Source organism: Odontesthes bonariensis, chromosome 4, assembly GCF_027942865.1.
Source record: "Odontesthes bonariensis isolate fOdoBon6 chromosome 4, fOdoBon6.hap1, whole genome shotgun sequence".
Taxonomy (NCBI): domain Eukaryota; kingdom Metazoa; phylum Chordata; class Actinopteri; order Atheriniformes; family Atherinopsidae; genus Odontesthes; species Odontesthes bonariensis.
In genome coordinates this window covers 29,014,160-29,039,993 of record NC_134509.1, presented here as the reverse complement: position 1 = coordinate 29,039,993, position 25,834 = coordinate 29,014,160, and the positions used below count along the sequence as shown (strand labels likewise).

Genomic DNA, 25,834 nt, shown 5'->3' with positions numbered 1-25,834 from the left:
AGTTGTGTGGGGTTTTGTTCAACTGGCTAATTTCTGTTGCCCTTTAAACAAGCAAATTTTTTTGCATTACGTAGGACAGTAGTCCTTCATAGGACATTCAATGATTTTGTTTAGTTATTAATTCAAAATTTTTAGTTATTATTGGGTTTTTACATTTTTTTTCTGACATGTTCAAGTTAACTAAACTATAACATTATTGCTAAAAGTAGCCAAGGAGCAATGGTACAAGTTCTGTGTTGTAAAGGAAATCTGAGCACACGCATCATAGTTGCTTAGAGTGAGGACGATAGGACTGTGAACAGAAGTTAAGTTTATCTTGGTCAGGCAGATGGCCAAGTGCTAAGTGTCTCCACCCTGCAGAGCAGCACTTCACGTCCATGTATAGAATACTCCCCGTAAGGTAGCTGTTAGCCTTGAATATCTTCAAACCCATCGCACACACCATATGTTAGCTGCTTGTGTTGTGACAAATGATAGCTTTTCAAATGCGGATTCAGACGCATTATTTTCACTTGTCACATTATGAGTGAGTCACGAGATATTTGTGATTCCCAGAAGTAAGAACGATCGTACAGAGCATGTTTGAAAACATGCAGCAACACTTGGAGCAGATATGATGTACTCTATCATACCAGGGCTCTCAAGTTTTCAAGTTTGCATGGAGTGAGATTCGGGCGGGGCAGGGGCCGGGCCGTGTGCGTGGGGGGGTTTCTTTCAGGTTTTTTTTGGGGGGGGGTCCCTTGCAGTATCCCATCGCCATAAACTAGCTACTTAAACAAACAAAAAAAATGTTTTATTTATACCAAAATCACAAATCTTCACTTTTACACTAAATTCTGCTATATTTTAAAATAAATTGTTTTAGGTATGCAAAGTCTTAACAAACAAAAAAACAGACAAATTAAATTAAGAAAAACAAACATAACCCCAAATGGGCCCCTTGAGCAGTCCCTCTCTGTGTGTGTTTGTTTATGAGTGTTGTAAGTGTTTGTGGCAGATTTTGATGCTTGATGACTGATATTGGGGGCTCCCATTTAAAGCACTGTGGCTCAATGTCAGCCATTTTCACAGTCATGATGGATGACAGAGTTCCATTCAGAAACAAAGTGTTCCTGGTCTTGGTTTTATTGAGCCCCACCATGGAAAAAACCCTCTCTGCATCAGCATTTCAGTGTGGCAGAACTAATACCAGTTTGGCAATTGTAGCCTTATTGGGAATCTGTTCATACCAGTCACCTTTGAAAAAATATAACCACGGAAGCCTAATTACACTCCTACATATTTTTCATTTTTCATTAAGTTGCTCATGTCAAAGGGTGTGTGCTGAATATTTAGACCTACTACTCCAACGAACACTTTAATCGGCAGGTATTGGTCTTTTACAAAGAGTAGGAAAACTATAGTAACTAATAAAAGATTCAAATAAATGAAGATATGACCTGCTGATGATCCTGACGGTTCTCTTCCACCTCCAGCTCGTCTACAACTTCTGCACGCATTCAGAGCATAATAGGCTATGTCCGCTGTGCATTCATGGGACGCGTGCTTGCAGCTGAAAGCTATTTCACACCCGGCAACAAGAAATTATGTTTTCTGATTGGCTGAGAAATTCTATTTTGTGATTTGCCGATGGGTTGTTAAATCAAGACAGCTGTACCAGAGCTATAGTTCTGAGCTGTACGAGCGCACAGTAACCTGCCACTGACTCGTTTATAGTATCGGCCATTAGAATTTCTGTGCGACGAAGTTGGTCATTTCTCAGCGTGAGAAATGGCATGTGTGGCGTGTGAGCGTGTGAACTTGTTGAAATGCGTGTGTCTCACGCTCATTGCGTGAGACTTGAGAGCCCTGATCATACAGCAAGCTGATGTCACTTGGGAAAAATTCGGTGGAAGTCTCATTTGAACTGAAATCAGTCATTTTCCACAAAAGTCTCTCTCAGTAGTACTAAACTACTACTTAATGTACTTTAATCCATCTTTAATTATCAAAGCAACATGCTTACAGCCACATAAATCAGATGAGCTGATTAATAATTTGCCTAATTGATTGTATGATCTAAACAGACAAAATTTGATATCCACATGAGCTTTCAAAGAACACATAAATATCCACATGTCTGTGTAGGTTTTGTTAAAAAGAGTACCAGCTTTGAGTTTTTGTGTGCAAGAGTCAGATCTAGAAGTTGCACTTGGATGTATTTGTATCCCGTAGCTCCCTGCTACCTGCCAACCTTCATCCTGGAAACATTTTTATGTCTCTCTCTCACCAGCTTTCCACTATGAAGAGTTGGAAGGATATGCGAAAGGAGATCCTGTACTTAACTGCAAATGCCACAGGGTCTCCAAATCAGATGTACCAGGCCGTATCACGTATCGTCTGTGGACACCCAGAGGGAGGCGGCCTGAAAATTAAGTCTCTCAACTGGTATGAAGACAACAACTATAAGGCCCTGTTTGGAAACCATGGCAATGACAGTGACAGTGAGCCTGTCTCCACTTATGACAACTCTTCAAGTAAGCACCCAGTGGTTTACAACTCTTTCCTTTTCCTTGTTTTTCATTCGCTTTCGGGAACAAACATGGTTTAAGACTCAAAATGGCCTTTTTATTTTCTAGCACCCTATTGCAACAACATGATGAGGAGCCTGGAGTCCAGTCCCATTTCCAGGATGATCTGGCGAGCTCTGAAACCTCTTCTCATGGGGAAGATCCTCTACACCCCAGATACTCCAGCAACACAGAGGATCATCCATGAGGTGCAAAAGACCCCTCACGACTAAAATTGTCATCAGAATCATATCTGAAGCATCAAAGTGTAAACATGCATTCTTGTGTTTACCAGGTTAATAAGACCTTCCAGGAACTGGGTGTGCTCAGGGACCTTGGGGGAATGTGGGAGGAGATGAGGCCTAAATTTTGGAACTTCATGGAGAATAGTGAGGAAATGGACTTGGTCAGGGTGAGTATGTGAACTGACATGATTTCTGTAGACATAACAAAGATGAACTGTGTTCCCAGTACCCATTCCTGTTTACATGGGAGGTTTGTGTGAAGGCAATTATAAATAAATATATATATATATATCTCTGATCTGACCCTGAACAGGTTCTTCTCAGCCTGATGAAAGTACTTGAATCTGTTGAGCAAGACAACTAAGACAAAGCAAAATTATTTTCATAGTAACTCAGTAAACAGAGAAGAGATTATTACAGAAAGATAATTCAGTTGTATTCGACAGTGGATAGAGATTATCCACATAATATAAAATATGGATGAGATTAATGGGTGTTTTGGAAGGTATGTAGCTCATAAGATGGCTGTTCTTGACTCGAAACGTGTTCCCAGTTTTTCACCACAACTTCTTTTTCCATTGCAAGTTGCATGAGCACCATCTCCACCTAGTGGTGAAAGATGAGTGCGTGAAATGACTTTACACTGAAGAAATTGATATGGGCTTAAATTGTATCTTGTCTGTTTAGTTCAATGTTTCTTCATTTTTAGGTTTTAGTTTAGTTTCTGTTACAAAACAAGTTTGTCTGCATGGAGTTTCAACAGATGCAGTCACAGGGAGAGCACATTTGAGAACAGTCATGTATGAGAAACCCAGGGTAACAAATGACCATGAAACTAGATCAAAGGCCACATAAAGAAGTACACACAAACAATGTAACATTAATAAAGGTCACAAAACCAAACAAGCCTAAAGGCATTATGTGATTATTCAACAGTTAGTTTTTTTCCCTCCAAACATAAATCTCATGTCATAATAGAAAATTTAGAGTGCTTAATATATATATATATATATATATTTTTTGTATGAAGCCTACTTGATATTTTGGTTTCTTTTATCTCTCAATATTAACAGTACAAATCTTGTTTTTTTCAGACCTTGCTTCAGAATAATGCCAGCGCTGCTTTCCTGAACGCCCAGATCAGTGGGACTGAGTGGCGTGTGGCAGACGTGGCAAACTTCTTGTCCAAAGTCTCAGAGGACCAAAGACCTGCAGGGACAGCATACACCTGGAGAAACATCTTCAATGAAACCGACCAGGCCATACAGACCATTTCACGCTTCATGGAGGTTAGTGTGTCACTGAAATATACAGAAAATATACATACTTTGTACAATATATGTCAAATTCAAGACAACACAACAGAGGTTGAGTCAGTTGCCTGTAACAGTTTCTTTCTAGGAAAGGTTTCAGTAAATAATAGATGAAAATGCGGAGCATGGAATAATGTTTTCACATGACTGACAGCAAATGCTGACGTGAAATAATGATAATGTGTGTTTTTAAAGGCATGCCAATATTAAACTTAAAAAAAGATTTTAAGTTGCAAAACATCCTCTTCTACTAGGGAAATAGGTTAAATGCTAATTTCCCATTTAGATCATTGGCAAAACCTCCTCTTATTTTCCACTGATTTAATTGCATTTGAGCTTCTTCAGATCCGCGTACAGCTATTAAAGACCTTAAAATGAAATGTTCTTTCCTTTTCTATGCTTCATCAAATGGTTGCCATGCTGACTGCATCACAGCTTCTTTGTTGTGTTTATTTGGTTAATGTATAATTGAGCCAAGCCTCATGGAATAAACAGCCAGAACTAAACTCATTGGAGGTGTTAATCAATGTTCTGCCCTTATGAACTGTTGTTTTATTTATCTGTGTCAGGGAATTTCATCATGGAGATGTCTGTGAAGGATAGATCCTAATTCAGAGATGAATATGATCTAACAGTTTTGTGATGTACATATGATATCAGTGATCAGGCAACCTATTTAGAGAATGATGCTTTCGATTTTGCGGAATAATGATACGGACAGTTGATGATAAATTGAATATATTTGAAATATATCGAAGAATTTGAATGTATTATTCATAACTCCACTCAGCCTCTCCCTCTCCATAGCCTCTGTGAATAATAAGATGCATAAGTCGTTGAAAAAGAATGTGAAACAAATTATTTAGCATTTCTGCGCAAATATTTAAACACCGTGAAACCTCCCAAATTGATATTTACCACTACAAATAACCTGCTGACCTACTGACTGTTTCACTCTTTAGGTCATGTTAATCATGTAATGTATTTGAACGGTTGTTTCTCACACCAAAAGTATGTCAAGGCTTTGCACTGCTGTTAAAGTCTGCCATGCCTGCTCAATTAAAGGTGTTTACACTGTACTTTCAGCATGTACCTTCTGAACTCATTGGCATATCACGCACTTGGAATGAGGGGATGAGTACAAGCCGTCTTATGTGTGCTAAACATGGGAGAAGTTAATCTGTAGGAGGTCTCAACAAATCAGATAAACTGTAGAGTGTTACTTAGTGTCTATCCAAGGCACATGAGCCAGTTTAATAGGGAAGAGTTCATGGTCATCCTTCGCCTCTGAATAATATTTCTGAGAAACAATACGATTGTTTGAGCTGGAATTGTTTGTGAGTTGTTGTCAACATAGAAAGGTTTTTGTATCGCTCACTTAAAATGGATTGCAGGTTGATGGCAGCTTTTTGGAACATTTGTAATTACATCAAAAACATAAATACCTCTATGCCTATTACTGCAGATAAATCAGTTATGTCTTGACCACTGACTCCTGCAGGAGTATTTTATGTACATTCCGTCTTCCTCTTAAACTTTGGTGACATCTGACAATAGCTGATGAAAAAGCCAATTCTTTTCTCACATCAAACCATAGAGTTAACAGACTGCCTTTTCTTCAGTGTGTGAACCTTGACAAGTTGGAGCCGGTAGCAAACGAGGAACGTTTGGTCAACAAGTCTATGGGTCTTCTGGATCACCAGAAGTTCTGGGCAGGGATCGTGTTTCCTGACATGACTCACAGCAATAGCCCTGACCTTCCACCTAATGTCAACTACAAAATCCGGATGGACATAGATAACGTGGAGAGGACCAACAAGATTAAAGATGGGTAAGTGGCTTTCATAATAAGACAGTTTTTATTTGCTCATTTGCTTATTTTGTTTATTCCTCAGATCTTATGTTTCAATGACTGTATTGATTTTGATATTGCTTTGTAGATATTGGGACCCAGGTCCCAGGGCAGACCCATTTGAGGACCTTCGGTATATCTGGGGTGGATTTTCTTACCTGCAAGATGTCATTGAGCAAGGAATCATCCGAGCTGTCACGGGCACAAAGGAGAAGACAGGCATCTACATTCAGCAGATGCCCTACCCCTGCTATGTTGATGATATGTAAGTGAATGTTGTACTGAAAAAAATGTTTACATGTACAGGTGGTGCAGCGGATTCGTACCCAACTCTTTTTTTTTGCTTTTTTCACAGTTTCTTGCGAGTAATGAGTAGGTCAATGCCTCTCTTCATGACTTTGGCATGGATGTACTCGGTGGCCATCATCATCAAGGGCGTGGTGTATGAAAAAGAGGCCAGGCTGAAGGAGACCATGAGGATCATGGGACTGAACAACGGCATCCTGTGGCTCAGCTGGTTCATCAGCAGTTTAATCCCACTGCTGATCAGCGCAGGCCTGTTGGTGATGTTATTGAAGGTGGGTGTTGACACAGACGTGTGGCTGCACACGTGTGCATCCCGTTTGTCATCATGCAGAAATGTCAGCACGTTATGGAGAACAATAAAACAAACAAGCACTAGTCACTGCCAGTGTTTATTTTTTCAATTTAACTTAATAGTGACTCTGTTTTCCCATGATGTCCAGAAATTGAATTTAGCAGTGGAAAATAGATGAGGTCATTCAGCTGTCTCACTTTCTGTTGTCTGACTCTCTTCTCAGATGGGCAACTTGTTGCCTTACAGTGACCCAGGCGTTGTTTTCCTTTTCCTGGGATCCTTCGGTGTTGTAACCATCATGCAGTGCTTTCTCATCAGTACCATATTTTCTCGTGCCAACCTGGCAGCGGCCTGCGGTGGCATCATATATTTCACTCTCTACCTGCCCTACGTTCTGTGTGTTGCCTGGCAAGACTACGTGGGCTTTGGAGCAAAACTTGTTGTGGTGTGTGAAATAAATTTGATAAAACTCACATATATAAACACAACATTACCCTTCCATCTAGAGTTATACAAAAAGGTCCCCAGTATTTGTTCAGATACTCAAAAAATGACAGTTATGTTCTATGTACTAAAATATACACCTTTTGTTCTACTCTCAGAGTGTGCTGTCTCCTGTGGCTTTTGGTTTTGGATGCGAGTACTTTGCCCTGTTTGAGGAGCAAGGTGTGGGAATCCAGTGGTCGAACTTGCTTGCAAGCCCTCTGGAGGACGACAGCTACAACCTGACTACGTCTATCTGCCTGATGCTGTTTGATGCAGTGTTGTATGGAATTATGACCTGGTACATTGAAGCCGTTTTCCCCGGTAAGATTTCAAAAGTTCACAATCAGAATATTTATTCCCTCATCTGCCATATTCATGTTATAGATAAAGAGTGCACAAGCAATTATGAATCATTTTACAAGCAATTGTTTTTATTACAGGTCAGTATGGGATCCCGAGGCCTTGGTATTTCCCTTTTACTAAGACATATTGGTGTGGGGAGAAAGAAAATACAAATATTTCCACCCCTCTGTCAAAGAAGGGCAATGCTGATGGTAAATATTATAATCATCAGTAATTCTATTACATTGCTTTTTTTGTTAAAGAATTAGGTGAAGATACATGTCTTAGTGTATTACTTCTTATTGCTAAAATGCCTTTGGTTTTGTTTTTTATCTTATTTACAGCTGCGTGCATTGAGGAGGAGCCAAGCCACATCGAACCAGGTGTTTATATTGAAAATCTGGTGAAGGTCTACAGCACTGGAAACAAGCTGGCTGTGGATGGACTGTCCCTGAGATTCTATGAAGGACAAATCACCTCCTTCCTCGGCCACAATGGAGCCGGCAAGACCACAACCATGTAAGATAATATGCGCATAATCTACTACTGTACATCTTCTATGCTCTTACATGTAACATGAGTCTAACTGATGGATCCTAAATGGTGACTGTGTTGTGTTGCCCTGCCTGATAGGTCAATCCTGACAGGGTTGTTCCCACCCACGTCTGGCACTGCCTACATCCTCGGCAAGGACATCCGCTCTGAGCTCAGCACCATCCGTCAGAATCTGGGCGTCTGCCCCCAGCACAACGTGCTTTTCAGCATGTATGTATGCGATGTCAGCACCAAAATAAAATTTAGAACACCTTTAGCCTCCTTTGTTTTGGTATTTGTGTGATTTGTTGGTTGGCTGTCATCCAGGTTGACAGTGGAGGAGCACATTTGGTTCTATGCTCGCTTGAAGGGGCTCTCAGAGGAGAAGGTTAAAGCTGAAATGGAACACATTGTGAATGATGTTGGACTGCCTCACAAACGGCAGTCCCGCACAAACACCCTATCAGGTCAGTTGTGTATTTTCAACATTCAGGTACATCACAATTATTATTAAGAGTACGATGCTGAGGGATTTTACATGGAGATTTACGTTTGAAGAGCATGTCTCTGATTTTTTTCTCTCTCGTCTTTTAAGGTGGGATGCAGAGGAAGCTGTCGGTAGCCCTGGCTTTTGTTGGAGGCTCAAAGGTTGTTATTCTTGATGAACCTACAGCTGGTGTCGACCCCTATGCACGTAGGGGAATCTGGGACCTGCTGCTGAAATACAGACAAGGTAATTAAAACTTATATAAGCCCCTTCAACAAAGTGTTGATTTTTTTCCCCAATTCTTTGATATATTAGGTGTTTGGGGAATTTGACTGAAGGATTATACTATTAAAAATTATATGGGATAGCAAATTAAGAAGATTTCTCTTGCCATCTCGGTCAGGCCGCACCATCATCCTGTCCACTCATCACATGGATGAAGCTGACATCCTGGGTGACCGAATTGCCATAATTTCCCACGGCAAACTGTGCTGTGTGGGCTCCTCACTCTTCCTGAAGACTCACCTGGGAACAGGCTACTACCTGACCTTGGTCAAGAGAGACTATGACTTGACATTACAGTCATGTCGTAACTCTGCCAGCACAGTCTCCTACAACAAGAAAACAGAAAAGGTACAAGATAAGAAAATAAATGATAAGAACATTATCGTGTTTACTTTCCTAACATTCTCAAAAATAATGCATATGGACAAAAAAATATTCTAGTTGCAGATTGTTTTAGTTTTTTCCTTTTGTTCAGGAGGACAGTGTATCAGAGAGCAGTTCAGATGCTGGTCTGGGCAGCGAACCAGAAAGCGAAACCACCACTATTGGTAAGATCTGACAGTGCCCTTTCAATGCAATTTTTAAAAAAAAGGAAACCCACAATCGTCACATAAATATATCCGCCAACGTTTCTCTCCTTCTACTCTTCCTTTCCGACAGATGTCTCCCTCATCTCCAACGTCATTTTCAAGCACGTTACAGAAGCTCGCCTGGTGGAAGACCTCGGTCATGAACTCACTTATGTTTTGCCCTATCAGTCTGCTAAAGATGGAGCTTTTGTGGAGCTCTTCCATGAGCTTGATGACCGACTCACTGACTTGGGAATATCAAGTTATGGAATATCTGACACTACCCTGGAAGAGGTAAGGAGTACACCCAGTTATGATTTCCCAGGGAACATCGTCATAATTAAAATAGAATTTGTGTTTTTATTGTGTTTTTGTAGAGAATAAACATCTGATTCCATTGAAGCCTTTATTTTGATCATCTTTTTTCTTACGCTGCAGATTTTCCTGAAAGTGGCAGAAGACAGTGGAGTGGATTCTGTTGAGCTTTCAGGTAATATTTATGACTCACTAAGACCCTACTAATAGTGTTCATTTGTGTGCATTTGTTAAAATACCAATTTATAGCTTATATGTCGTTAAGATGAGACCGTCTTGAATGAATGACCACAAGCAACATAGAGGAATACAATCTTCATACTTGAAACTAAGATAGTTTAAATGAACTATTTAAATGTCAACTCTCCTATTGCTGCAGATGGAGTCGTGCCAACCAGAACTCGTCGACGTCATGCATTTGGAGACCACCAGAGCTGCCTAAAGCCCTTCACAGAGGATGACTATGACTTCAATGATTCTGAAGGTGATCCAGGTAGAACTGCACTACCAGCCATGCAGTGCAATGATAGCAATTATCTTGTTGCTGTCATTCTTAGGATCTTTTAGTCTGGATGTGTGGCATAATTTCTATTTCAAAAATAGTTAAATGTTTAGAAACATCACATTGAATCCAATGAAACATCTCAAATTTTTGGTTGCACTTGTTACAAATTTGCAATCAAAAGCTTTGAGTAATAACTAGCTATTTCTTAGGACTATTACAGAATTTGGGCACACATTCATCATGTTGCAAATTTTCTCATTTTGTGGTTTCCAGAATCTCGTGAGACTGATTGGCTCAGTGGAACAGATGGCAAAGGCTCATATCAGGTCAAAGGCTGGAGTCTGAAGCGACAGCAATTTGTTGCATTGCTTTGGAAACGATTCCTCTATGCTCGCCGCTCCAGGAAAGGCTTCTTTGCTCAGGTATGGGTTCCTGACTCACACGAACCATGCAGGATTTTCTAAGACTTATCTCCTTGCAATAAAGGAGTGATTCTAATTTGTGTCCATTTTTTTAGAAGTTGAAATAAAAGACAAATTGGATTTTAATTAAATCGCCATGCTGATGTTTTTCAGATTGTTCTTCCAGCGGTGTTTGTGTGTATTGCCCTTGTGTTCAGCCTGATTGTTCCTCCATTCGGAAAGTACCCCAGTCTTGCCCTCCATCCCAGCATGTACGGAGAACAATTTAACTTCATCAGGTGAGATATCGCTGCCTTAGCCGAGAAAATGAGCATTTACCAGCAGTTTTTTTTCATTTTATTGTCTCAGTCTGGATGACAGAGCAGTTCTTAAACTTACATGAACCACTGTAAGATTGCTCTCTCCAGTCAGAGAAAAAAAACCGAACATCCATGTATTTTTGGTAAACTGTGCTTTTTCTGTCAACAAAGTTCACAGCACATTAAAAATGTAACAGATTACATAACCTTGGCAAAGCCCACAGCATTTTAAACATAGTCAGAGTAAAAGTGCCGTTAAGGGCTTGGAACACACCTGTTGTTGCAACTGCTGAGAAACAACTGTGAGTTTGAGTGATGACATCAGACTTGAATAAGTGTGACTATTAACTGACTTTTAAACTGCATGTCTTTGTGGCGATTTGTTTGTTTTAAGTGTGTTTCCTATGTCAAGACACTGTATTAAACGACACTTGTCTGCGCTGTCTGTGTCTTTGCAGTAATGACATACCTGAAGACCCTCACACCAACAAACTACTGGGAGCTCTGATAGAAAAGCCGGGCTTTGGAACACGTTGCATGAAAGGAGAGCCTATACCGTGAGTGTTTGGGGGAAAAGTTAACTAGCATTTAAGCCTTTGGTAGATTTAGCATTCAATAAGAAAATCTTAGAAAAACAAAAGCACCATTGTAGTATTTAGACATGGAAACTCTTTTCTCTCTTGGCATCAGAGACACTCCCTGTACTGCAGTTGAGGATGAGTGGTCCGTGCCTGAAGTCTCTCAAAGTGTGAGATACATGTTCGACAGAGGAAACTGGACCATGGAGAACCCCTCGCCCCTGTGTGAGTGCAGCTGTGGGGGTCGCAAGAAAATGCTACCTGAGTGCCCCGCTGGGGCTGGTGGACTTCCACCGCCACAGGTTTGTGACAAAAACTAAATCTAAACCAAAATCCAGTTATGACATCAGTATACTAAATGTATCCTCAACTAAATATTCATTGATTAACTAATTTGTTTGTTCTTGTACCCAGATGAAGATCAGTGACAAAGACACTCTGCAGAACTTGACTGGCAGAAATGTGTCGGACTATCTGGTTAAAACCTATGCTCAGATCATTGGCAAGAGGTAACAGTCATTCTAACATTGTGTTTTTCATATGGATTTTGCGCACTCATAGCAATAAGAATTTAATCTCATGTTTTCCATTCTTACAGCCTGAAGAACAAGATTTGGGTGAATGAGTTCAGGTATGTTATCAGACGTGATACATCTTTAATTCATTTTCTTGTAAATTATATTGATCTGAGTGCCTCTCTGCTGTGACCTTCACTGATATTAAAATGGCTGAACTCTATCTATAACAGATACGGTGGATTCTCGTTGGGTGCCAGGAGTTCTCAGGTTATGTCCCACAAAGATGAAATCGATGTGGCAATTGCTCAACTGAGGAGACGCTTCCAACTTGAAAGAGTAAGCTAATTTTTCACATGATTTTATCACAATAAAGTGATCCACAGTAACCCTTTACAAAAGGAAAATGCCAGCTGTGGTTTGAGTTAGTCAAGGTTAAAAGACACATGCGTGGTCTTTGCATGTGTATACTTCTCTAAAACAGAACAGTGTCCATTTACCCCTGTGCTAAAGAATACTCTCTCCTTATTCTCCTCTGTGTCTCTCCTTTCTGCCACACCCATCCTCCAGGGAACTGCATCAGATCGTTTCTTCGGCAGTCTCTCCAGTTTTATCCAAGGACTGGACTCCAAGAATAACGTCAAGGTTAGCATGCACTCGCACAGACACAAAAGTATGTGGATCTGCACCATCATAGGTTTCTCACATTTCACACATTTTAATCTAACAACTTCAGCTCCACACTGCGGACACACTTCTTTGCTCTATTTTTTTTACCTCTTTATTGACTACCCGTACAAACCATTTGTCATTTTCGTATTTTTACAGTTTAGACATATAGGGTGTGCGTACCTGCTTAGCTACTAACTATGCCTCAATTCCACCACAGAAACAACTAAAGCAAAAGTGCTTTCCAAAGAAATGTAATGTCATAAGTCATAGAGGAGTGGAAAACCTATTCAGAATAGATAGAATAGGTAGGCGTGAACTCTGTTATGAACTTTATGGCACTCAACTGATCTCCAAGCCTCTAATTTACATCCAAACTGCTCTGCTTGTCCTCTAATGTAACAAACTGACATCTCAAAACTGTTTCTCTTCCAGATCTGGTTTAACAACAAGGGCTGGCACAGTATTGGTTCTTTTCTCAATGTGATGAACAACGGCATCCTGCGTGCCAGTCTGCCGGCTGCAAAAGACCCCGCAAAGTTTGGCATAACTGCCTACAATCACCCTCTGAACCTGACCAAGGAGCAGTTATCGCAGGTTGCATTGTGAGTATTACAGTCAATGTGGGAGAAAATTCAGAATTTAAAGTATCATTTTGACCTTTTCTTGCATACATCTTTTCTCATTGTTTTCTCTCCTTTTCTCACATGATCCCAGGATGACGACATCGGTGGACGTACTAGTGTCCATCTGCGTGATCTTTGCCATGTCCTTTGTCCCTGCCAGCTTTGTTGTCTTCCTCATCCAAGAGAGGGTGAACAAGGCCAAACATTTGCAATTCATTAGTGGAGTGCAACCTCTCCTCTACTGGCTGGCCAACTTTGTTTGGGATATGGTAAGATATTTCAAAATCAGTGCAAAAAAAACCCTAAATGTTTCTGATCATAATCTTAACCACAAATGTAGGGGAAAAGAACCTACAGAAGCCTCCATCTCACCCGCCTTCTCTCTCTGTCTTGCAGTGTAACTACATTGTTCCAGCCACGCTGGTTATCATTATATTTGTGTGTTTCCAACAAGAAGCCTATGTCTCCTCCACCAATCTGCCAGTTTTGGCCCTGTTGCTGCTTCTCTATGGGTAATTTGGACAAACACTTATATATTTTTTTGGCTACTCCTCTGTGTATTTTTTTGTCTTAATCAAAGCTTATCTCATCTGAAATTATATTTTGACCTTTTCCAGCTGGTCGATCACCCCTCTGATGTACCCAGCCTCCTTCTTTTTTAAGATCCCCAGCACTGCCTATGTGGTTCTAACCAGTGTCAACATACTGATAGGAATAAATGGCAGTGTGTCCACCTTTGTTCTGGAGTTGTTTGGAAGCAATGTAAGTAATCAATAGAAGCAGCAGAATGTGTCTCTGGTAGGTTTTTGTTGGCAAATTGACCTATCAATGGCTTGATTCTTTTTTCCAGGAGATTGGTGGTATCAATGACATCTTGAAGAATGTGTTCCTCATCTTCCCTCACTTCTGCCTGGGTAGAGGATTGATCGACATGGTGAAGAATCAAGCAATGGCTGATGCCTTGGAGAGATTCGGTCAGTACAGGCAATCCTTTATTACTACCACCTGTCATGCATTTGGTTTGAATGGTTTTGACAATGTAAACAAAAGATACTTGAGAGTGCTGAAGGTTTGTTCTGTTGTAGGTGAAAACAGGTTCCGATCTCCTCTAGCCTGGGACATGGTGGGAAAGAACCTGTTTGCAATGGCCATAGAGGGCGTTATCTTCTTCTGTATCACTGTCCTCATTCAGTACCGCTTCTGCTTCAAGGCCAGGTTGGTAAAACGTGTAATTGCTCAGCCACAAGTGCATTTTTTTCCACGTATCATAGCACTCCTAAGACATCAGTATTCAAAACTGTTGGGAAATTTATACTTAAGTTTACATTTGGGAAAATGATTCATATCTAAAACCTCCTGTAAGTCTGTGTGAAATGTGACATCTCCTCTATGTCACCCTTCAGATCATCTATCAGCCATCTGAAACCTATTGGAGAGGAAGATGAGGATGTGGCCAGAGAGCGACAGAGGATCTTGAGTGGTGGGGGACAGTCCGACATCCTGGAGCTCAGACAGCTCACCAAGATTTACAAGCGGAAACAGAAACCAGCAGTGGACCGGCTGTGCGTTGGCATTCCTCCCGGAGAGGTACATATCAAACTGTTGCACCATACCACAATGTGTATTCATATGTAATGTGTGAGACTTAATAAAATCTGTTGTCTTTTTTTCTTGTAGTGTTTTGGTTTGCTTGGGGTGAATGGAGCAGGGAAGACCAGCACCTTCAAAATGCTGACAGGTGACTCTGTGGTCACCAGTGGTGAGGCCTCCTTGGCAGGCAAGAGGTAAGAGACAAGAGAAGAAATCACAGCTCCACATGAAGATTCATTCTTATCTAATTATGTTCAATTTATATTTTTGCTTTCCGTAAAACTGAAAACTCCCTCTTATGGTCTTTCTCTCATTCCAGTGTTACAACTGAGATAGATGAGGTGCATCAGAACATGGGCTACTGCCCTCAGTTTGATGCCATCAATGACCTGCTGACTGGCAGAGAACACCTTGAGTTCTACGCTATCCTGAGAGGGGTACCTGAGAAAGAAGTTTGTGAGGTCAGTATGCACACACCTACTATATATTGGCCTTTTACATGTAAATTAATCTCGTAACGTCTAGCTGAAACACAAGATAGACAAGCAAGAATGAAACTTGAATAAAATGGACACAACAAATAAATGAATTACTTTCTCGGTTGTTGAGTCTTCAAAAGGAGAAGACTGACACTTGTGATAATTCATTCACTCCACTAGGTGGCAGAGTGGGGGATCCGTAAACTGGGTTTGGTCAAATACGTGGACAAATCAGCTGGCAGCTACAGCGGGGGGAACATGAGGAAACTATCAACTGCCATTGCTCTCATCGGAGGACCACCTGTTGTGTTTCTGGTCAGTAAGGAAAAAACAATTAACATTTCATAAAGCATGACAGAGGATTACATTTCAACAGGACCTTGACTGGCTTGTTGAGCAATTTTCTGTAGCAGCAGCTGAGTGCCTTTTATCTATTAACAGGATGAACCAACAACAGGCATGGACCCGAAGGCGCGGCGTGCCCTCTGGAATGCCATCTTGAGCATCATCAAAGAGGGACGATCTGTAGTCCTGACCTCCCACAGGTTAGACCGGGCATTTAACTAAACTATATACTGCATAAACATATCATTTGTTTTCCTGCCAATAGATTGAAACTATATCTCTATATTCTGTATTTGCCCGATGTAAAATACCTTTTCCTCATGTACTCTTTGCAGTATGGAGGAATGTGAAGCACTGTGCACCAGGATGGCCATCATGGTTAACGGCAGGTTCCGCTGTCTGGGCAGTGTGCAACACCTCAAAAACAGGTGAGCACACACAACAGAATATCACACAACTCACAAACTCGGACATCTTTACTCTTCTAGTTCAGTTTTAAATGTTGTCTATAAACTCTTGTTTGCAGTGTTGCCTAATTGTCAAATTGTAAAAACAATCTGCGATGCTTTCATTTGTGGTAGCAAAAATGTATGTGCAGCAAATATACAGTAACGGACCTGGGATCTTCAGTTGTTCCAAAACGAAAAGTTATTTCTATATATCAATTCATTTTTGTGTGTGTTTGATGTTAACAGGTTTGGTGATGGCTACACCATCATCCTGCGAGTGGCGGGGCCAGACCAAGACCTTCGGCCGGTGGTGGAGTTCATTGAACGGGAGCTGCCGGGGAGCACTCTGAAGGAGAAGCATCGCAACATGCTTCAGTACCAGCTTCCCTCGTCCCACACCTCCCTTGCCCGCATCTTCTCTCTGCTCTCAAAGAACAAAGAGGCACTCAGCATAGAGGACTACTCTGTCTCTCAGACCACTTTAGACCAAGTAAGCAAGCCTACCTAATACTCTGTTCATAACGAGGCTGTGACAGTAATTTAAGCAAAGTCTAACTTGTTTTCCTCATCTCTCCTCACTGCAGGTGTTTGTAAATTTTGCCAAGGACCAAAGTGATGAGGACCATTTGAAAGACCTCCATCTGAGCAAGCGGGATGCTGTTGTAGTGGACTTTTCCCAGCTTAACACTTTCCTCGTGGACAACAAGACCAGGGAGAGCTGTGTGTGATTCCACAACATTTACCAGTGGGAGCTCCTATGCTTCACCCAACCTTCCCACAGCTTCAGAAATGTGGACCACAAATCTGAGGGGGAGACGAACTATGTTCATTTTTTATTTCTACTTTTTAGTATTTTTTAATTGTTTTCATTTCTCAGTGAGCCTGCACCTCAGCGCACAGCCTCTTTCTAAGGCAAAGACTGCAGGTATCATGACAGACACTGAAACAAGAAAAACTCAATGCAAATCAATGCAAGTGACGTATATATAGATGTATTTAAGATGAGAAGATAGTCCTGTGAGGGTTGGAGACTGGTGCTTCTCCTTCACGAGGTGGACTGGAAGAAAGAAGACACTTGAAGTAATGACAGGATCTTAATGTTCGACTGGAAAGTCTGGCTACTTACAAGGTGAAAAGGACACATAGTGGGATGACGGATGGAGATATTGTGAGATTTTCATCCCAGTTCCTCAAGGTAGTAAGCAGTAGTCGGTGGGACCGTGAATATGCTACTCAGTAGAGTTCATGACAACGTAAAGCAAAGTCATTTGGATCATTCACTGCCAGCTGTTAAAAGATGGACTACTTTTTTATTCAGGTCAAACCTCCAATTCTCTTCGTTACCAAGCGCAGTTGTTTTATAATAAAAAATAATGTTAAAAAAAAAAACAAATTACAATTCAGTTTTAGTCACAAATGTGCAATCTTCAATTTCTTAATTTTTAGTAAATTCACGTGAGATAAACATTTCTTCTTCAGAGTCCTCTCCTTGTTTTCGCGTAACAAAGTTGTCTTTTGTATTCGTTGTTTTTGGTGTCCTTAACATTGACCAGCTCAGTGCCTAAACTAGTGGAGAGACAAAATTTGGCCACTCCATAAAAAACAATGTATGTAGGCTGCCAAGGAATGTATTAGACCAATATCCACATGCATCAAAGCACACCAAACACTTATTTTTGTAATGTAGAAAAAACTCAAAACGCACACAAAAAAATAATAGTGATTCCTTGATGTCTGTTTGAGATGTGCGGTCTGCCGTGCTGGCTTGTTTGTATTCATCATGCCCTCTTTAGATGGAATTGATGAGAGTGAACACAAGAGGACTTGTTTTTGAAAGTAAAATGGAAAATATACTGTATACTGCATGCTTTCTACTGAGCCACACACCTTGGACTATCAGTGCTTACAGTTCTTAGTGTGTGTACTAAAGCATGCTACCAGATCTGCATTTGAGGGGATGGAGAGGACCGAATCTGCTTCATTGCTGTCAGATTACTGGCACGTGTGTATTTGTGGAGTTGAAACCAAAATGATGTTGAACAGGAAAGAAAATCATAATCTGGTTATGTGTACATTATAAATCAATCTTGGAAAAATGCCTTTGTGAGGGCATGATTGGAGAATTCAGACCTGAGCCAATGTGGATATTATGTACAGTAGCAATTTTGTGACATTAACAGTGGAGTGAACTAACGGTATCTGTGCCAAATGGAGCTGAACATGTATCTTTGATCAACCAGCATAATCTTTAGGAGAAAAATGTTTTGTAAAGTTAAACTTGTCCTTTGAATCATCCATCAGCTAAGTTTTAAAGATTCTCATTGTGAGCTGCTCAGACACCTGATGACTGGTGCGTTCTCTCATTCAGTCCTAACCTGACTGCAATTTCATCCTGTCTTGAAGAGTTGTTGCCAAATTCCAATCTTGTCTGTCCACATTCTTAAACTGCCACACCGAAGACAAACGTAGAGGATGAGATATTTCCAACAACTGTTTTTAAGAGCTCGTCAATCTGCCAGACTGAACATGAGGACCATGTCCACCAGAATTGTGCTTGTAATGCTTTATAGTCCAAAAAATAAAATCACATCCAGGGTTGAAATTGATGGCAGATCATCATAACAGGTGCCCTGTCTTGTCCAAATCTTGGAAGGGGTTTCTATTATCTCTGGGATCTACAAACTTGTACCAACTGAGGATCTGATCCATGTCCTTCGAAACTCTTTTTTTTCTTTTTAAGAATTTGAGCACTTTATAGGCTTAACAGCCTTTTGTTTCCACTATACAGAAATAAAGATGTGCAAGTGAAACATGTAAAACAAATCTCTGCACTGGAACGCTGACATAATTGAGATAAAAAAAGAGCAGTAAAAGATTAGTTCCTAACGTGAAATAAAGAGCAAAGGCTAATGTGAAATGGTGAAAAGCAGAGATGATAGAGACATAAAGAGACGTGAAGGGCAGTTTTGAGGTGGAATTTCTCTTCTTGTGCTCAATATTATTATTTGTTTACATTTTTAAGTATTAAAGCTGTTTGTGTCTGTTACCCATTGTGCATAGTTACTCTTTACATTAATAAAGATTCATACATTTTGAAAAAAAAAGACTCCTGATTTGGTTATCCTTGCTTATTTGTTTTGGTTGTGTGCTGGATATAAAAAAAGCAAATGTGGGCTGGTCACATGGAAGTTTGCAGCTACTGATTAAACAAAAAATATGTTCACATCATGTTTGTTTGTGTGAGTAATGTGTGTTGAGGACTACGTTTCTAGAGTTTGCAAGGGGTTGTGTGTCTGTTTTCATCTGCTGTGTTCCCACACACATACGCCCACAAGCAATAAAAGTACCTGTAAAACAGAGCAACACCCACTGCTATCTGTCATTCTGAGTTATTCATCCACCAACATCATGGCTGGGAAAGCTGTTTTTCTGGGACTACTGCTCATCTGTGTCATTGCAGGTAAAGATTTAAATACTTTTGAAAAGAAACACGCTACTTTTTGAAGTATGATGGTCTGAACTCTGTCATATTTAAATGATAAAAGACGGTTTAACTCTTTCTTTTTAGAATTAGAACTATTTCTGTGCAACGTCTTTGACACTTATCACCATAAACTTTTATTTTCATGTCATGAGACAATAATGATAATGATCTAAATTTTAAATGTAAGATACGAAACACTTGATGACATGCTTTTATAGATACTGTACTAAAATGTTCTAGTATTATATTCATTAGTTGCCTTTTTCTATTTCCAACCTCCTTTCATGTCATTTGTTTCAGTAAGCCTGTTATATTTAGTCTGTATTAGCTGGGAGGTTATTTTATTCTTCATTTTAAAAAGTGTTTGTTTTAAAGATGCTGCGGACAAGTCTGGACTCATGAGAAAGGTAACATTGATTTATTACTAGAAACTTTTGTGTTCACAGGTATATATGGGAAAGTATGTTTGTGTTGTGCTGTGTGCGTGTGCAGAACAACAAATAGAAAGATAATCTCTCTTGTTTACTGATCTTTAAAGTCGTATCAAAATCTATTAGATTTTTATATCAGATTCTAACTTTTATATTTTTTGGCAGCCCTCGTGTCCTGACACAGAGGCGATTTTGGCATGCCCTAAGAATTATGACCCTGTGTGTGGCAGCGATGGAAACACTTACGGCAACGAGTGTGTTCTCTGTGTCGAGAGACAGTGAGTACACACAGCTGCTCCACACTCACAGCATTCACACATTACTTCAACACAATCCCATTTGATTTTTATAGAGAATAAAGCGCTTATGTCGTTCTCTGGTGGTGAAACAATTTAAAGCTTGGTAATTGATTTAAATGATTCCCAGCTTTCCAGTTATTTCTATAAAAACAAGTAAGAGGTTATTAGTGATTCTTCTTTTAGCCTTTGAAAATGCGAGAGAGATGATGACTGGACATTTATTTTGTCAGTGAGTAGCTGATTTTGAAACCTCTTGACCCACTTTCAAAGTGACGATTTTCTCTGTCTCTAAATACAAATGACATCCATCACTTTTATCACTTTATGTCCAGCTCCCCCACACACCCTATGACAAATTTGTCAAATTTGATGCCTGATATCTCAGAAGAATGTCTTGCCTTGCTCTTTGTTTACTTACAATGACACAAAGTTGAACTAAGTCTCAGCTGACAAACTAAATCAAGACCATATCATGTCATGTTTTCTCCGCAGAAAAACGAAGAAGGACATTTTGATCATGAAAGAGGAAAGCTGCTGACGCGCATGGCTGGTGACGTCATCGCAAAGAGGCTAATCGTGATCAAGTCAAAAATGATCTCAAAGAATGACATCAGCTGCTCCAAATTCATTGCCATGAATAAAAAAGTTCAATCATCAGTGTGTTTGTGATCAGTCTTTAAAAGTGTGGTTTAAAAAGCTAATGTAGTTAGCTGGATCTCTCTCTCCTATCTGTACTGGGAAATGAACTCAGCAAGATTACTCATGAAGACAAGTTGTCCAGCTGGAAAGTGGACATCTGGTTCACCTTTCTCTCAAAACTGAAGGGTGGATTTAATGTCAATTAACTGATTTTAAAAGCATTACTTGTCATTGTGTAATCTTGACTAACACAGGCCAGAAAAAACACTGCCATCTCACTGACGCTCAAAATTGACATAAAGCAGATATTTGTGGATAAGTGCAACTCAGGGATTACTTTGATAAAAGTACAAATATAGAGGAAGAAACTGAAATGGGTTTATAATCAGAGTAGAAAGTTTTGCTGAATGCGACACCAGCGTCTGGGTACTGCTGGGGACAATGTAACTTCATATATTTTGGAATTGTCCCGTAATTGAGTCCTATTAGCAAAGTAAAAGCTGTTGAGATCAAATGTTTGTTGTATCAAAGCTTAATTACACCTTTGGTGTAATGCATTTGGGTAATATACCAACTGACCAAAAAGTCAGGGTAGATAGCTTGTTAAAATGATTTTTGTGGTAAAAAAAGAAAGCAATTATTTAGCTTAACAACAAGACACATGGAAGGGGATAGTAATTGTAAATCATTTGTATTTTATGCAGAAATGAACTTTCTTTACAAGTTTGAATACATTTCACAAATGTTGGTCCAGATGACCATGTCCACCAGAATTGTGCTTGTAATGCTTTATAGTCCAAAAAATAAAATCACGTCCAGGGTTGAAATTGATGGCAGATCATCATAACAGGTGCCCTGTCTTGTGCAAATCTTGGAAGGGGTTTCTATTATCTCTGGGATCTACAAACTTGTACCAACTGAGGATCTGATCCTTGTCCTTGGAAATTCTTTTTTTTTTTTTTTCTTTTTAAGAATTTGAGCACTTTATAGGCTTAACAGCCTTTTGTTTCCACTATACAGAAGTAAAGATGTGCAAGTGAAACATCCATCCATCCATTTTCTATACCCGCTGAATCCGTCGGTCGGGTCGCGGGGGGGCTGGAGCCTATCCCAGCTGTCATCGGGCGAGAAGCGGGGTACACCCTGGACAGGTCACCAGTCCATCACAGGGCCACACAGAGACAAACCAGACAAACAACCAGAGACACGCTCACACTCACTCCTAAGGACAATTTTAGAGACACCAGTTAACCTAACATGCATGTTTTTGGACAGTGGGAGGAAGCCGGAGTACCCGGAGAGAACCCACGCATACACTGGGAGAACATGCAAACTCCACACAGAAAGGCTCCAGCCGGGAGTTGAGCAAGTGAAACATGTAAAACAAATCTCTGCACTGGAACGCTGACATAATTGAGATAAAAAAGAGCAGTAAAAGATTAGTTCCTAACGTGAAATAAAGAGCAAAGGCTTATGTGAAATGGTGAAAAGCAGAGACGATAGAGACATAAAGAGACGTGAAGGGATGTTTTAAGGTGGAATTTCTCTTCTTGTGCTCAATATTATTATTTGTTTACATTTTTAAGTATTAAAGCTGTTTCTGTCTGTTACCCATTGTGCATAGTTACTCTTTACATTAATAAAGATTCATACATTTTGAAAAAAAAAAAAAAGACTCCAGATTTGGTTATCCTTGCTTTTTTGTTTTGGTTGTGTGCTGGATATAAAAAAAAAAAGTAGGGCTGGGCGAATTAACTCGTTATTATTGCGTCAACGCATTAATTATTTAACGTCGATAAATATTTTATCGCGCATTAACGCACGTTTTATTTTTTTATTTTTTTTAATGAAAAAATAAATAAATGCGAGGGCTTTTGTGCCTTTAATGGACAGGAAAGTTTAGAGAGAAAGGAAGCAGAGAGAGGGGGAACAACATGCAGCAAAGGGCTGTCCGATGCGGAACTCGAACCGGGGCCAGCTGCAGCGAGGACTGTAGCCTCTTGTACATGGGGCGCCTGCTCAACCCACTACACCACGGACCACCCCTGTTTTAGTATTTATTTTATTATTGTAAAACTCTGTTGCTCACAGGCTTTTATTTTGTAAAAGTCTGCTGCTGTCTGCTGCAGAACCGGAAAAGAAAGTAATTGGCGGATCCACCAAACATGGAGAAGGGTACGGAACTTTTACTCGGCCATTTTCATTTTAAAGTTCTTCCAGACGGCGGAGTCGACAGAACCAAAGTCATCTGTAAACACTGCCAAGTTGAATTGTCTTATCACCGTAGTAGTTCCAGTCTAAAATATCACCTAAAGACAAAGCACACAATTGATACCAGCAAGTCATTCAAGGAAACAGACAGTGGAGCGAGGCTTCTACAGAAAAAATACATAAAAATGCTGATGTTAAAAGTGTGTTTGCACAACAAATGTTATGGCACTTTCATTCATATGGCAGCACATTTAAAATAAAACTAAATGCTAAAAGCTATACACTACTTTTGAATTCATTTTTGGATTTTGCGTACAAATGCGATTAATCGTGATTAATCAAGGAAATCATGTGATTAATTAGATTGAAAATTTGAATCTTTTCCCAGCCCTAAAAAAAAAGCAAATGTGGGCTGGTCACATGGAAGTTTGCAGCTACTGATTAAACAAAAAATATGTTCACATCATGTTTGTTTGTGTGAGTAATGTGTGTTGATGACTTCATTTCTAGATCTTGCAAGGGGTTGTGTGTCTGTTTTCATCTGCTGTGTTCCCACACACATACGCCCACAAGCAATAAAAGTACCTGTAAAACAGAGCAACACCCACTGCTATCTGTCATTCTGAGTTATTCATCCACCAACATCATGGCTGGGAAAGCTGTTTTTCTGGGACTACTGCTCATCTTTGTCATTGCAGGTAAATATTTAAATACTTTTGAAAAGAAACACGCTACTTTTTGAAGTATGATGGTCTGAACTCTGTCATATTTAAATGATAAAAGACGGTTTAACTCTTTCTTTTTAGAATTAGAACTATTTCTGTGCAACGTCTTTGACACTTATCACCATAAACTTTTATTTTCATGTCACAGAGACATAATAATGATAATGATCTAAATTTTAAATGTAAGATACGAAACACTTGATGACATGCTTTCATAGATACTGTACTAAAATATTCTAGTATTATATTCATTAGTTGCCTTTTTCTATTTCCAACCTCCTTTCATGTCATTTGTTTCAGTAAGCCTGTTATATTTAGTCTGTATTAGCTGGGAGGTTATTTTATTCTTCATTTTAAAAAGTGTTTGTTTTAAAGATGCTGCGGACAAGTCTGGACTCATGAGAAAGGTAACATTGATTTATTACTAGAAACTTTTGTGTTCACAGGTATATATGGGAAAGTATGTTTGTGTTGTGCTGTGTGCGTGTGCAGAACAACAAATAGAAAGATAATCTCTCTTGTTTACTGATCTTTAAAGTCGTGTCAAAATCTATTAGAATTTAATGTCAGATTCTAACTTTTATATTTTTTGGCAGCCCTCGTGTCCTGACACAGAGGCGATTTTGGCATGCCCTTTGAATCTTGCCCCTCTGTGTGGCAGCGATGGAAACACTTACGCCAACGAGTGTGCTCTCTGTGTCGAGAGACAGTGAGTACACACAGCTGCTCCACACTCACAGCATTCACACATTACTTCAACACAATCCCATTTGATTTTTATAGAGAATAAAGCGCTTATGTCGTTCTCTGGTGGTGAAACAATTTAAAGCTTGGTAATTGATTTAAATGATTCCCAGCTTTCCAGTTATTTCTATAAAAACAAGTAAGAGGTTATTAGTGATTCTTCTTTTAGCCTTTGAAAATGCGAGAGAGATGATGACTGGACATTTATTTTGTCAGTGGGTAGCTGATTTTGAAACCTCTTGACCCACTTTCAAAGTGATGATTTTCTCTATCTTTAAATACAAATGACATCTATCACTTTTATCACTTTATGTCCAGCTCCCCCACACACCCTATGACAAATTTGTCAAATTTGATGCCTGATATCTCAGAAGAATGTCTTGCCTTGCTCTTTATTTACTTACAATGACACAAAGTTGAACTAAGTCTCAGCTGACAAACTAAATCAAGACCATATCATGTCATGTTTTCTCCGCAGAAAAACGAAGAAGGACATTTTGATCATGAAAGAGGAAAGCTGCTGATGCGCATGGCTGGTGACGTCATCGCAAAGCGGCTAATCGTGATCAAGTCAAAAAAGATCTCAAAGAATGACATCAGCTGCTCCAAATTCATTGCCATGAATAAAAAAGTTCAATCATCAGTGTGTTATCTCAGAAGATTGTCTTGCCTTGCTCCTTGTTTATGTAACAGGTCCCAGACAGAATACCTGTACACAGATAAGGTTCCTGTAAAACAGGAGAAAGAATGAGACAGGCGACAGTTCGCTTCTGTTCAGTGCAGCTTCGCTCAGTAGAATTTATTTATCAATTTGCAAAATATCTCTCTCCTTTTCTCTTTTATCCCTTTTCTGTATTTTGTTTTTCCATATTCAATTGTCAGTTAGCAGTACAACAGCCATAATATCAGAAACCAAAATACATATAGGCTAGTTACAGCATAACCCTCTTGTTTCCAAATAAAACACACATTTTCCAATTCTTCATAAAGAATAATCTTGAGTTCAGTGGACCACTGCATTAATACATTCTTATTCAGTCAATTAACTGAGCTACCATTTAGTTTACAACTCCTAAAAATAATACCATGAAATATAAAACATATAGGCCCTCACATGTTCTCCTACCTTAACCTCAATAAATAAAAAGAAACATATTGCTCTTAACCCTCTATGGTACGCATTGTGATCCCAGTTGTTAAAAAAAAAAAGTTTTGGGTGTTTTTTTGTCTTAAAATAGACCAAGTAAAC

At 39.7% G+C, this 25,834-nt stretch overlaps 2 protein-coding genes across 4 annotated transcripts in view; both read left to right on the top strand.

Moving 5' to 3' along the window:
* LOC142378895 (phospholipid-transporting ATPase ABCA1-like) overlaps positions 1 to 19,156 on the top strand; it is a 35,999-nt gene extending 16,843 nt beyond the window's left edge. The window contains exons 9-49 of one of the 3 annotated variants that reach the window (XM_075463873.1): positions 2,273 to 2,516; positions 2,619 to 2,758; positions 2,845 to 2,961; positions 3,889 to 4,083; positions 5,730 to 5,938; positions 6,048 to 6,224; positions 6,315 to 6,537; positions 6,781 to 7,002; positions 7,160 to 7,364; positions 7,484 to 7,597; positions 7,730 to 7,904; positions 8,019 to 8,150; positions 8,247 to 8,386; positions 8,515 to 8,652; positions 8,810 to 9,039; positions 9,170 to 9,239; positions 9,352 to 9,554; positions 9,699 to 9,750; positions 9,955 to 10,068; positions 10,354 to 10,502; positions 10,656 to 10,780; positions 11,260 to 11,358; positions 11,492 to 11,681; positions 11,794 to 11,888; positions 11,978 to 12,010; positions 12,128 to 12,233; positions 12,465 to 12,539; positions 12,999 to 13,168; positions 13,281 to 13,458; positions 13,586 to 13,701; positions 13,807 to 13,951; positions 14,040 to 14,163; positions 14,275 to 14,404; positions 14,593 to 14,776; positions 14,867 to 14,973; positions 15,099 to 15,240; positions 15,439 to 15,573; positions 15,700 to 15,803; positions 15,939 to 16,031; positions 16,299 to 16,542; positions 16,637 to 19,156. In XM_075463873.1, coding sequence (XP_075319988.1) covers positions 2,273 to 2,516; positions 2,619 to 2,758; positions 2,845 to 2,961; positions 3,889 to 4,083; positions 5,730 to 5,938; positions 6,048 to 6,224; positions 6,315 to 6,537; positions 6,781 to 7,002; positions 7,160 to 7,364; positions 7,484 to 7,597; positions 7,730 to 7,904; positions 8,019 to 8,150; positions 8,247 to 8,386; positions 8,515 to 8,652; positions 8,810 to 9,039; positions 9,170 to 9,239; positions 9,352 to 9,554; positions 9,699 to 9,750; positions 9,955 to 10,068; positions 10,354 to 10,502; positions 10,656 to 10,780; positions 11,260 to 11,358; positions 11,492 to 11,681; positions 11,794 to 11,888; positions 11,978 to 12,010; positions 12,128 to 12,233; positions 12,465 to 12,539; positions 12,999 to 13,168; positions 13,281 to 13,458; positions 13,586 to 13,701; positions 13,807 to 13,951; positions 14,040 to 14,163; positions 14,275 to 14,404; positions 14,593 to 14,776; positions 14,867 to 14,973; positions 15,099 to 15,240; positions 15,439 to 15,573; positions 15,700 to 15,803; positions 15,939 to 16,031; positions 16,299 to 16,542; positions 16,637 to 16,780 — 5,988 coding nt within the window. In that variant the 3' untranslated portion in view covers positions 16,781 to 19,156. Of the gene's footprint in view, positions 1 to 2,272; positions 2,517 to 2,618; positions 2,759 to 2,844; positions 2,962 to 3,888; positions 4,084 to 5,729; positions 5,939 to 6,047; positions 6,225 to 6,314; positions 6,538 to 6,780; positions 7,003 to 7,159; positions 7,365 to 7,483; positions 7,598 to 7,729; positions 7,905 to 8,018; positions 8,151 to 8,246; positions 8,387 to 8,514; positions 8,653 to 8,809; positions 9,040 to 9,166; positions 9,240 to 9,351; positions 9,555 to 9,698; positions 9,751 to 9,954; positions 10,069 to 10,353; positions 10,503 to 10,655; positions 10,781 to 11,259; positions 11,359 to 11,491; positions 11,682 to 11,793; positions 11,889 to 11,977; positions 12,011 to 12,127; positions 12,234 to 12,464; positions 12,540 to 12,998; positions 13,169 to 13,280; positions 13,459 to 13,585; positions 13,702 to 13,806; positions 13,952 to 14,039; positions 14,164 to 14,274; positions 14,405 to 14,592; positions 14,777 to 14,866; positions 14,974 to 15,098; positions 15,241 to 15,438; positions 15,574 to 15,699; positions 15,804 to 15,938; positions 16,032 to 16,298; positions 16,543 to 16,636 lie in introns of all 3 variants that reach the window. The other 2 variants (XM_075463872.1, XM_075463874.1) reach the window with 2 other exon arrangements.
* A 4,585-nt stretch (positions 19,157 to 23,741) lies between these two features.
* LOC142379397 (putative pancreatic secretory proteinase inhibitor) lies at positions 23,742 to 25,228 on the top strand. Its single transcript, XM_075464549.1, has 4 exons — positions 23,742 to 23,814; positions 24,217 to 24,248; positions 24,438 to 24,550; positions 25,064 to 25,228. The coding sequence occupies exons 1-4, from the start codon at positions 23,763 to 23,765 to the stop codon at positions 25,107 to 25,109; spliced, it is 243 nt and encodes an 80-aa protein (XP_075320664.1). The 5' UTR covers positions 23,742 to 23,762; the 3' UTR covers positions 25,110 to 25,228.
* The last annotated feature ends 606 nt before the right edge of the window (positions 25,229 to 25,834 follow it).